General features: G+C 50.7%; 2 protein-coding genes across 5 annotated transcripts in view; one reads left to right on the forward strand and one right to left on the reverse strand.

Annotated features, from left to right (window-relative positions):
* Positions 1-3,070, forward strand: part of B3GAT1 (beta-1,3-glucuronyltransferase 1) — a 35,070-nt gene extending 32,000 nt beyond the window's left edge. For both annotated transcript variants that reach the window (XM_036276677.1, XM_036276678.1), the window contains one exon: positions 979-3,070. The gene's annotated coding sequence lies outside the window, so the exon portion shown is untranslated. The remainder of the gene's footprint in view (positions 1-978) is intronic.
* Positions 3,071-11,204: 8,134 nt separating this feature from the next.
* The window catches only part of GLB1L2 (galactosidase beta 1 like 2), a 49,753-nt gene continuing 48,705 nt past the window's right edge, over positions 11,205-12,252 (reverse strand). For 2 of the 3 annotated variants that reach the window (XM_036277081.1, XM_036277080.1), the window contains exon 19: positions 11,205-12,202. In XM_036277081.1, coding sequence (XP_036132974.1) covers positions 12,116-12,202 — 87 coding nt within the window. In that variant the 3' untranslated portion in view covers positions 11,205-12,115. Of the gene's footprint in view, positions 12,217-12,252 lie in introns of all 3 variants that reach the window. The other variant, XM_036277079.1, reaches the window with a different exon arrangement.

Here is a 12,252-nt window from a genome sequence, read left to right on the forward strand (position 1 = left end):
CAGTTCCTCTTGGTCTTTAATTGTGGGAGGACAGGGAAGGGACATGCCAGCAAGAGGGGAAGACACAGCGGAAGCCCCCTCCCCACTGCACTGTCTGGAAACTGGCAGGAGCCAGCTTCCCCCACAGAGGGTCCCGCCAGCACCCCTCGGAAGGCCTCTCCTTCCGGGCGTGGCCTGTTCACTACTGTTCTGGCCCCGAAACCGATCCCGTCACCAGGCCCCCTCCCCCACGCTGTCTTTCTCTGTGGCCGCCCCGCTGTGACAAGGACCCTTACTCGCTGCTTCCGCCTCACCTAGCAGGTCCCTGTGCCTCTCAAGACAACGTGTCTGGCGGGGTGAAAGCGCGGGTCTCAGAGCTGGGGCAGCTCCCGGCCTCCCGCTTCCAGGGCTCGGCCTTCCGTGCTCAATGCTTCAGTTTCTTCATCTGTGAAATGGGCTGCCGGGGTCCCGAGGAGTCTCTGGCGCACAGTAAGCCCCACATACATGCAGCTGTTACTATTTCATTCTTTAAAGCCCCGTGTTGAAGTGGGCCACAGGGTCGACCCACATTTTAGAGGTCAAGAGGTGACGCGAAGGAAAGCCAACTGAGACGCAGCGTGCCAGGGGACCGGCGAGGCCAGGCATTTGCTCTGGGCACTTACTTCCGCTGTCACCACTGAGGGGAGCGCAGACAAGGGCACAAATCTGAACCCTGGCTCTGGCTTACCGCCAGCTTCTTTGTCACCGGGGCCCTGTCCACCGGAACCCCAGGGTGTCCCCTAAACTTCAGAAATCACCTGGGCCGGTGCCTCTGACACCCATCACTTCGGAGCCCCACGCCCCGCCTCCTGCCTCACTCCCCCCAAGGGTTCCGCAGAGGACCCGGCGTGGGGCTCCGGGCAGCTGCTCTGTGAGCCCGGTGGGGGCTAAGGGCCGAGTAGCTTGGCCAGCTGGCCGCTTGGACACCCGCCTCACCCACTGCTCCTCTCCCCTTCACAGGAGCCTCCTCACACCCTGTTCCTGGCCTTCCATCCTCTCCCCACGGTTGATGGCCCCTCCGAGGCAAACTCCAAGGAACGGCCATCATCCGCCTTTCTATTCTGGGCCTTCAGAGCGAGCCCAGCGGCGCCAGGACGAAGGACGGAGAACCTAAAGCACAGAAACCCCAGACCGTTGCTCTCTCCATCCAGCGTGCCCAGGCCCAGCTGCCAGCCAGGCCGCAGTCAGCACGCCGCGGCCGGGCAACCTCTCCAGAGCTTCCTGCCTTGACAGGCCTGCGGGAGCGGACCGGGGCTCACCCAGGCCCGAGTGATGCCACACTTGGCGGGAGGCGAGAAGACTCAGCCGTGGGGAGGAGGGTGGCCCTCCTGGCTCCTGACTCCTAGGGACCAGCACGGCCACACAGGCCAGCCAGCCAGGTCTGAAGACCGGACAGCAGGCCCTGCCCGGGCATCGGGAGCGCCTGTCCCCTCTTCGGAGAGTTGTTCCCAAGTACACGTGCCTCTGTGGTTGTCCTCTAGTCCCTGTTTCCAGAGCATACGTCTGTCTTCGATCCCAACAGGTGACCAACCCTGCATGAGGGGGCCTGGGCCTGCCAGCAGGCTCCCCTGTACCTCAGGCTGTGGTGGGGGAAGAGCCCCTTCCTCTGGCCCGTGCCCCTCAAGCCTGCTCCTTGCAGCACAGAGAAGCAGATGGGCCCTTGAGCCAGCACAGGTCATGGACTGACCTAGACTAAGACCACGTGGGCCCCTGTCCCCACACTGCCACCCCCACTGCCTGCTGGGCTCCAGCGCCCCTGCCTGGCCAGGACGGAGAGGGCAGAAGCCCTCCTCCTGAGCCTTGAGACCTCAGTGGCTCGAGTGAGCAGGAGCAGGAGAGGCAGGGAGAGCAGGGAGGCCGGGGCAACTCCAAGACTCCTTCCTGCCCCTGGTTGGGGGAGGGGACTGCGTTAGCAGAGAGATTTATGGAAAAGGGGCAGAGGTCATCTGAACACTGAGGCGAAAAGATACCTGAGCACACACGACTTTGGAAATCATTCTATTTTAAACACAAAATGAGAAAGAAAATCTCACTTGTCCCTGGTGGGGAGCAGGCAGAGTGAGCCGCCTCGGGGCCCCTGCAGCCTCACGGTGGTTCCGTCCCCCAGGAGGGCAGTGTGTCCTTCCAGGCCAAGGGGCGGCCTCTGGCTTTTGGGCCGGGACAGGGCCCCCTGGTGGTCATCTCGCTCATGCTCCCGAAAGCTGGAAGCACAATGTTCCTCCCCAGAGGAGGAAAAGGAAAGTCTTGAGCCTACTGAAGAGGTGTTTATTTTTTAACCGCTAACAGCACCCACTTCATCTAAACTCACAGGACCAGGCTGAGGACCACAGAGAACCCACTCCTGGGTGGGTGGGGGAATAGGACTTAGTCCGGCAACCTAAACATTAAAAATATAGCATTGGCTGCCTATCGTGAGATGGACTGAATTGACCACAGCAGTCATGACCCGATCCAGTGGGATCTCAGCCCTGAGGACCCTGCGCCACCCTGCAGGACGTCCCCACCTCTTACGTTTTCAGTGGTTGCTGTGAAATCAACCTGAGTCAAGTGGCATGGCGTGGGAGAGAGGGGGCAGTGGGCACAGGGCGACCATCCCACTGCCTCCCGAGACCAGCCCTGAGTGCTCAGGTGAGCTTGGTCTTAGGCCACTTTCTCGGCCAAACAAGCAAACAACCCAGGGCTCATTTTCAGGAAATTGATAATGAACAACAAAATGAGGTCTTTTCTCTTCTTCCCTCCCCTTGATTAGTATTTTTTGGGCAGACACTAGTTGTTTTCGCCCGTGTCCTCTTCCAGCTGCATGTGGATGGATTGATACTGTAACCTGGTGGACTGCAGCCTCCATCTCGTTGGGAATGAGTTTGTTACAAAGCAGAACGCAGTCCGTGACTACAGTTTCTTTTCCAAAGGCGGTCTGCTCCCTGCTCCCCACCCTAGAGGAGTGAGGCTGGGGGTTGGGCGTCTCCAACAGAGACAGGGAGGGTGGAGCCCGTGCCACTGCACCATCTGGTCTGTTTTAATTTAACTGTATTTAATTTGTTTTCAAAAGTAAAAGTCAAATATGGTTTTTAACATCCCTAATTCTCCTCATCCCTGCTTCATTTTATCCCCCTTTATGGCTTTAACCGTCCACCAAATACTTACTTGTCAGGCGCCTACTGTGAACAGGCGTGTTCTAGGAGCCGGCACAGAGCAGTGAGAAGCTGAAGCTCGTGTCTTCACAGAGCGCACCGTCTCACCAGAGGGCCTGGGTGGGCGCAGACAGGTGTGCAGTGTTTCCGATGTGATCTGGTCTGAGGACAATAATGAGGCTGAGTGAGGAGACAGAGTGTAGCTGGGGAGGACCTGATCCCTATACAGGGTGGTCCGAAAGCTCCCCTCCCCCACAATAAGGTGACATCAGAGCCGAATGACAGCATACAGACATGCCATTATCTGGGCCACAGCATTCCAGAAAAGAGAACTCTCTCCCCAATAGGAGAGTGCTTAGCGTGTTTAAAAATCAGCAAAAAAAGCCAGTGTGACTACAACGGACTGGGAAAGGTGGAAGGGGTCAGTGGTGGGAGGTGGGATGGACAGTGAAGGGGAGGGCACAGAATAAGCTGGTTGTCCTGGGAACCAGGGCAAAGTTTTGGCTTCTACAGTGAGTGAAAAGGGAAGCCACTGCAGGGGTTAGAGCAGAGGACGGACATGACCTCCTGATCTTTGAGAAGAACGCCTCCACATTCTGTGCTGACGAGGCAGGAGGGCAGGGGGGGCAGCTCCAGCGATACGCCAGGCGCAAGGTGACGACGAGTTTGGGGCAGAGAGAAGTGGTTGGTTCTGGATGTGTTTAAGAGGGACAGCCAGTCCTGGCCGGTTTGGCTCAGCGGTTAGAGCGTCGGCCTGCGGTCCAGAGAAACCCGGGTTCGGTTCCCGCTAAGGGCATGAATCTCGGTTGCAGTTTGTCCCTGGCCCTGGTTGGGTCGTGCGGGAGGCAGCCACTCGATGTTTCACATCGATATTTCTCTCTCTCTCTCTCCCTCCCACTCTATCTGAACAAAATATTGAAAAATGTCCTCGGGTGAGGATAAAAAAATAAATAAAGAGGGACAGCCAATCTGGGGAGAGAGCTGGAGGGACAGCTGCCAAGGTCCCTATGCTGAGTCCCTCTCCCACATCACCCCCAGGTGCCATTTCTCATGAGTCAAGCACATCCCTCCACATGTCATCAGCTCAGGGGAGTGGACTGACTCCACCTCCCGACTCCCCGCAGCTGCACTTTGTCGAACTCCTGCCCCGAGGAAGCGTCTGCTAGCTGTGGCCAGCCGAGTTCATGGTGCACACTTTCTTGGAATGCTCTTGAGGCCCATGCAGAGTCAGGGTGGCAGAGACAACAGGGAGACACCAAGTTGTGTGGCTCTAGGATGGGGGCCTTTTTCCCCTTGCACACCCAACTGATGCAGAGCCTTCCCTCCATATAGCCAAATCTTCATCTCCTTTAGCTCAACAAACTCTGATGGCCTCACCCTAATGACTCCCTAAGGCCCCATCCAACCACAAAGGTCTGTAGGCCCCAGCAGGTGGCAGCTGTCCTTGGTAAACCCTGAGACTTTTGCTGAGTGGCCTCAGACCCAGCACTGGTGCTGAGTTTGAATCTGTATCAACCTGATGAACACTACCTGTCCTACTGAGAACCTACCTCACACAACTCACATACCTTTGAAGGTTCTTTCAGGGACTGAGCCTAACAGACAGCTGGCAGGTGGAGGTGGATGTTGGGGTGCCTTGGGCCTTTAGCTGACTTGCCCCCAGACTCAAGTCTTGTGGAAGGCTGTTTTACTACACAGCTTGGCCCTTCCCATGCACACCCAGGCCCAGCAAAGGCAACCAAAAACTGTGTATTGCTTTGTAGCTGCAAACAGGTAGCCCAAGGCTGATCACAGGAAGCTTCTAACGTTGATCTGCACCGGAGCCCCTCCCAAGAGGCCCCAGAACCAACACACAACAGGCTTCAGTCCACATCAGAGCAGGACCAAGTTAGCTCCATAAGCAGAACACTCAAAGGGAAATCTTTGTAGGCATCAGACCCTGCTGGCGTGAATTCTGCTTCATGTGGTCATCACCTGCCCAGCAGCTCATACACTGTGGTCGGGGTCAGTCTTCACAGTCAGCCCCCTCACAGGTGGGCCAGCAGCAATCAAGACAAAACAACAACAGGAGGGCTCACATAACCCACACAATGGACACCCCTGGAGCACTCAGCTCAGGTGATCAGGTAGACTGTGCCACTGAGCCCCACAAGACACCTACTACCGTAGGCCAACCTACTAACAATGGTAGACATAGCAGAACTACCTAATTACAGAAGCAGTCACAAAAAGAAAACCAAATGGGGAGACAAAGAAATATGCCCCAAATGAAAGAACAGGAGAAATCCCCAGAAAAAAAGATGAAATGGAGGCAAGCTATCTACCAAATACAGAGTTCAAAACATTGTTATAAGGATGCTCAAGGGGAAGAATAGATTAACTCAGCCAGAACTTAAACAAAGGGATTGTAAGAATAAAAAGAATAAAAGGGAACACAGAAACCATAAAAAAAGAACCAGTCAAAAATGAAGAATAAAATATCTGACATGAAGAATACACTAGAAAGAATCAACAGCAGGTTAGATGAAGCAAAGGATTAAATCAGCAATTTGGAAGATAAGTAGTAGAAAATACACAATCAGAGTTGCAAAAAGAAAAAAGAATTTTAGAAAATAAGGATAGTTTAAGGGACCTCTAGAACAATATCATGCATAACAAAATCCACATCACTTGGCTAGTATGGCTCAGTGGTTGAGTGTCAGTCCATGCACCAACAGGTCACCGGTTCAATTCCTGGTCAGGGCACAAGCCCAGGTTGTGGGCCAAATGGTCAGTCAATGTTCTCTCTCATCAATGTTTCTATCTCTTTCTCCCTCTCCCTTCCTTGCTCTCTAAAATCAATTTTTTTTTAAATCCACATCATAGGGGTACCAGAAAAATGTGAGAAAGCAAGGGATTGAGAACCTATTTGAACAAATAATGACTGAAAATTTCCCTAACCTATCAAAGGAAAAAGACACACAGTCTAGAAAGCACAGAGAGTCCCAAAAATGATGACCCCAAAGAGGCCCACACCAAGATATGTCATAATTAAAATGACAAAGGTTAGCCCTGGCTGGTTTGGCTCAGCGGTTAGAGCATCGGCCCACAGACCGGAAAGTCCTGGGTTCGGTTCCCACTGGGGACATGTACCTCGGTTGCAGTTTGTCCCTGGCCCCAGTTGGGGTCGTGTGGGTGGCAGCCACTCAATGTGCCTCTCTCACATTGATGCTTCTCTCTCTCTCTCTTCCTCCCTCTCTCCTTCCTGCTCTATCTAAAGATAAATGCAAAAGTGTCCTCGTGTAAGGATTAAAAATAATAGTAATGACAAAGATTAAAGACAAACAGAGAATCTTAAAAACAGCAAGAGAAAGACAGTTACCTACAAGGAAACTTCTATAAGACTGTTGGCTGATTTCTCCACAGAAGCATTTCAGGCCAGAAGGACTTGGCAGGGGTTGTTTAAAGTGATGAAAAGCAAGGAGATATAACCAAAACTACTCTACCCAGAAAGTCTATCATTTAAAAATTGAAGGAGAAATAAAGACCTTCTCAAACAAGAAAAAGCTAAAGGAGTTCATTACCACAAAACCAAAATTATAAGAAATGTTAAAGGGTAAAGAAGGAGAAGGAGAAGAAGAAGGGGAGGAGGAGGAAGAGGAAGAAGAAAAGAGGGAGAAGAAGAAAAGAGGAACATAATTATAAAGGATAAAATGGAAATAAATACATACCTATCAATAATCACTTTAAATGTAAATAGATTATTGTGCCAAAGACATAGGGTAGCTGAATGGATAAGAAACAAGACCCATACACATGTTGTCTACAACAGACCCACCTCAGAATGAAAGACACGCACAGATTAAAAGTAAAGGGATGGGGCCCTGGCCGGTTTGGCTCAGCAATTGGAGCGTTGGCTCACGGTCTGGAGAGACCGGGGTTCGGTTCCCGCTAAGGGCACATACCTCGGTTGCAGTTTGTCCCTGGCCCCAGTTGGGGTTGTGTGGGTGGTGACCACTCGATGTGTCTCTGTCACATCAATGTTTCTCTCTTTCTTCCTCTCTCCCTCTTGCTCTATGAATGCAAAAAGTGTCCTCAGGAGAGGATTAAAAATAATAATAATAAAGGGATGAAAAAGATATTTCATGAAAATGGAAATGAAAAAGAAGCTGAGGTAGCAATACTAACATCAGACAAAATGGACTTAAAACAAAGGCTATAATAAGAGACAAAGAAAGACATTACATAATGATAAAGGGATCAATCCACCAAGAGGATATAACACTTATAAACACTTATGCAACCAACACAGGAGCACCAACATATATAAATTGAATCTTGATGGACATAAAGGGAGATATCAACAGTGATAGTCATAGTAGGAGATTATAACACCCCATTGACATCAATGAACAGATCTTCCAGACAGAAAATCAACAAGGAAACAGTAGCCTAAATGACACACTAGACCAGATAGATTTCATTGATAGTTTCAGAATATTTTCACCCCAAAGCAGAATTCATTCTTTTCAAGTATCCAGGGAATGTTTTCCCAGATAGACCACACATTAGGCCACAAAACAAGTCTCAATAAATTGAAAAAGACTGAAATCATAACAAGCATCTTCTCTGACCATAATGGTATGAAACTAGAAATCAGTTACAAGGAAAAAACTCAAAAACACACAAACACATGGAAGCTAAATAACATGTTACTAAACAATGAGATCAAGGAAGACATTAAAAGATACCTTGAAGCCCTGGCTGATTTGGTTCAACAGTTGGAGCATTGGCCTGCGGACCAGAGAGTCCTGGGTTCAGTTTCCGCTAGGGGCACATACCAAAAAACAATACACACACACACACACACACACCTTGAAGCAAATGGGAGTGAAAACACAACACAATATCTATGAGACACAGTGAAAGCAGTCCTAAGAGGAAAATTCATAGCATTACAGGCCTACCTCAAGAAACAAGAAAATTTCAAGTAAACAATCTAGTCTTATACCTAAACGAGTTAGGGAAAAAACATCAAAGCCCAAAGTGAGTAGAAGAAAGGAAATAATAAAGATCAGAGTGGAAATAAATGAAATCAAGCCTTAAAAAACACAAAAGAGCAATGAAACCAAGAACTGATTCTTTGAAAAGATAAAAAAAGATTGATAACCCTTTAACCAGACTCATAAAAAAAAAAAAAAAAGGATCCAAATAAATAAAAACAGAAATAAAAAACATCAGGAGGAACACTCTGTAAAGTATATGATTGTCTCACCACTATGCTGTGCACCTGCAACTAATACAAAATAATATTTAAAAGTGTATTACTATTTTCAACTGTAATTGAAAATAAAATAAAATAAATAAATGAAAGAGAAATAACAACTGTAAAGTATACTATAATAAAGGACTATAATAAAATATGACAACTATATGCCAACAAATTGGACAATCTGGTAGAAATGGATACATTCCTAGAAACATACAATCTTCCAAAACTGAATCAAGATGAAACAAAAATTCTGAACAGACTGATTACAACTAATGAAATAGAAGCAGGAATCAAAAAATTCCCAACAAACAGCCTGGCCAGTGTGGCTCAGTACTTGAGCGTCAACCCATGCACCAAGAGGTTGCCGGTTCAATTCCTGATCAGGGAACATGCCCAGATTGTGGGCCCAATCCCCAATGGGAGGCATACAGGAGGCGGCCAATTGATGTTCTCTCTCATCAATGTTTCTATCTCCTTCTCCCCTCCTCTCTCTCTAATATCAACAAAGAAAAAAAAATTAAATAAAAAAATTCCCAACAAACAAAAGTTCTGGACCAGATGGCTTCACAGGTGAATTTTACCAAACATTCAGAGAACACCTATCCTTCTCAAACTATTCCAAAAAATTCAAGAGGAGAGAAAAGTCCCAATCTTATTATATGAGACTAGCATTATCCTAATTCCAAAACCAGATAAAGACACTACAAAGAAAAAAATTATAGGCTGATATCCCTAAAGAACATGCTAGAATCCTCAACAATATATTAGCAAACTGGATTCAGCAATGCATTAAAAAGATCATAGCCCTGGCCAGTTTTGATCAGCGGTTGGAGGGTCGGCTCAGGACCAAAGAGTCACGGGTTCGATTCTGGTCAAGGGCACTTACCTTGGTCGTGGTTCAGTCCTTGGCCCTGGTCGGGGGCGTGTGGGAGGCACACAATCCATGTGTCTCTCTCACATCAATGTTTTTCTTTCTGTTTCTCACTCCCACTCTATCTGAAGATAGATGGAAAAATATCCTCGGGTGAGGATTGAAAAAAGAAAAAAAGGTCATACACCACGATGAAGTGGGATTTTTCCTGGGGCCCAAGCTTGGTACAATATCTGCATATCAGTTAACACAATACACCACATAAACAAAATGAAGGGTAAGAGGGACAGCCAAGAAGGTTTGCTGATGAACTGGATGTGGGATATTCAAGAGAGGAGCTAGAAGTCATCTGAGACACAATAGACTTTCCACTTTTGGAAACGGAGCAGTGAAGGAGGTGGCATGGCAGTGACTGGAGTTCAGTGTTACATGCCTATCAGGCACACGCAGGAGAGAAGGCGAATGGGTGGTGGTCAGTGTGCCCAGAGCTCGGGTGAAGATGACCATTGGAGTGTAGAGTGTCAGGCTATCTACAAGCCCCAGGTGGATGGAGCCACCATTGTGAGTGTGGACAGAGGGATGGGCCAGAAATAGGCCTGGAGCCCATCAGCATTTAGAGGCTGGGATTATGGGAAGTAGTCTTCAGGAGACGGAGATGAGGCCGTCCAGCTGAGAAGATCTGCACAAATGTGAGTCAACTCTGGAGGGTGATCTCGGGGTGTCGACGGGGAAGCTGCAGGAGGCCTCACCCTAAGAAAGGGCCCGTGCATCCCTGGGTAGATTTGCTTGAGAAGTAATTCAAGGGGAGTCTTCATTTTACAAATGGATTCACCGAAAGATTCCTTTAAATACCAGTTTCCTTTTATATTTTCCAATAGAAGCCAACTGACATACAGCTTTGCAGCAGCACATTCTGGCGCAAAGCGAGAGCAGGCACCGTGCTCCCCAGTGCGGGCCGTGCCCAAGTGTCCCGGGCTCATCCCCGCCTTAGCTCCGTGCTTTCGCTTCCAAAGCCGTTCAGGAATAGCTGGTGAGTTTGGCCAAGATTGGGACTCTGCCCCATATGGCCACTCAGCCGTTGTCCATGCTTTTCACTTTAATAAGTCTCATTTCTCTGCTCCCAGTGAACCCTTGGGCCCAGGCCTGTCACTGTCTGTCCTTGATGCAGCTCAGCCCTGGTGCTCAGGGGCTGCATCCCACAGCTGCCCCCAGGGAAAACCCTCTCCTTCAGCAAGCACAGGACCAGACTGTGAGGCTGCTGGGGGCCTCAGCAGGCTATTCCCCGGGTTTTTGTTTTTTTAATCCTCACCTGAAGATATTGTCCATTTACTTTCAGACAGAGTGGGAGGGAGGGAGAGAGAGAGAGAAACATTGACAGAAGAGAGACACATCCATTGGTTGCCTCCCACACGGCCCCAACCAGGGCCAGGGACCGAACTGCAACTGAGGCACGTACCCTTGATCGGAGTCGAACCCATGACGGGCCAACACTCTAACTGCTGAGCCAAACCAACCAGCCCCCGCCCCCTCCCGTCTTCATGGGCTCCTGGTGTAGGCACTGTGCTGGGGAGGTGTCTGCTATTTGACTTGACTATTATTGAAGATAATTAGTTCATGGCAGGACAGTCCAGAGGGCATCTGTGAAGAAAACGCCCACGGTAGCTGACTCACATGGAGAGCTCTTGGCTGCCCAGCAGACTCACCCTCTGCCCACCCACACCAGACTGGATCCGTACTGGCCTTCTGTCCAAGGGCACTTCCAGGCCACACTGGCATCCCAGGGGCTGGAGGTCAGGAGGCACGCGGGCGGGAGCCGGCGTCTGGACACTGAGGGCCAGCTGGCCTCGCTGCACACTGCCTTTGCCTCTGGCGAACAGCAGCGCAGACGGGAGCAGAGAAATACCACCAAAGAGGATTTCATTCAACTCTACTGCTTTATTGCAACACGTGACAGCAAACCTGAGCCAACTGGAACCGATCCCCAGAACAAGTGCTTCCGCTGGGGCAGAAACTACGAAGGACGAAGGACAGCTGCTCCTCCTGCCATGCAGCCACAGGAAGGTGAGGGAAGGACCCTGGCAGTGGCGAGGTCGGCCCACCATCCCCCCGGCCACCCACCACGCCACAGAAGCTGGCCTTCCACCCTTGCCCTCCGGTGCCCTCTGCCGGGGCGCGGCTTCTGCTGGGCTCCGCGCTCCCTCTTCTCGCTGAACAGAACAGAAGTCTCTCTAATGCAGGACAGTGAGGGGCTGAGATGTTCTCTGCAGCTCGGCTTGTCATCCTGGCAGGTGCATTTAGAATGGGGATGGAAAGAAACATGTGCGTCTCTCAGGTGGAATTTTTTCCAGAATCAGAGAGAAGGCTCGGGGAGCGTTGTGAAGAAACGGGGCGAAGGGGTAAGACCCCCACCCCAACTACCGTCCACAATGACAAAGCCACTATTTCGGAAGCAAAAGGGGCCCCGAGGGGTGGCAGGCCAGATGAGTTCTTCGGAGCATATCCTACACAGCGGCCCCGCCAGCTGTCAGGACCTCCCTGGACGCCCGGCCCACGGGGAGATCTGACCGGTCTCATCCCAGACAGGCAGCCCCTGTCCTCGCCGAAGAGCAAGGTGCAGGAAAGGTGCCATCAACAGGGTCCAGTCGAGAAGCCACTCGGGTAGAAGGTGTCCCTCCCTCGCCATCCCACTCGTCTTCTTCGGCGCAGTCAGGGTGACAGTCCCGCCCTGGAGCAGTGGGCAGCCGCCCAGCCCTCGGCCCCGAGGCCACCCTGAAGCGAACGGTCCCGATGGGCATGGGTGAGGCCGCACAGCAGGCCCCGGTCCAGCGAGGAGGACACTCTGCTTCAGTTCAGGTACTGACTCCTGCCCAGACGGGGTGCGTCAGAGAACTGTAGCATAGGGCCTGCCATCTTCTCCTCGAAAACAATGACCTGGGAGAGAAGGGCTGGGGTATGACAGCAGCTGAGGTTTGTCTTAGAGC

The sequence above is a fragment of the Molossus molossus genome, unplaced genomic scaffold (assembly GCF_014108415.1).
Source record: "Molossus molossus isolate mMolMol1 unplaced genomic scaffold, mMolMol1.p scaffold_m16_p_22, whole genome shotgun sequence".
Taxonomy (NCBI): Eukaryota; Metazoa; Chordata; class Mammalia; order Chiroptera; family Molossidae; genus Molossus; species Molossus molossus.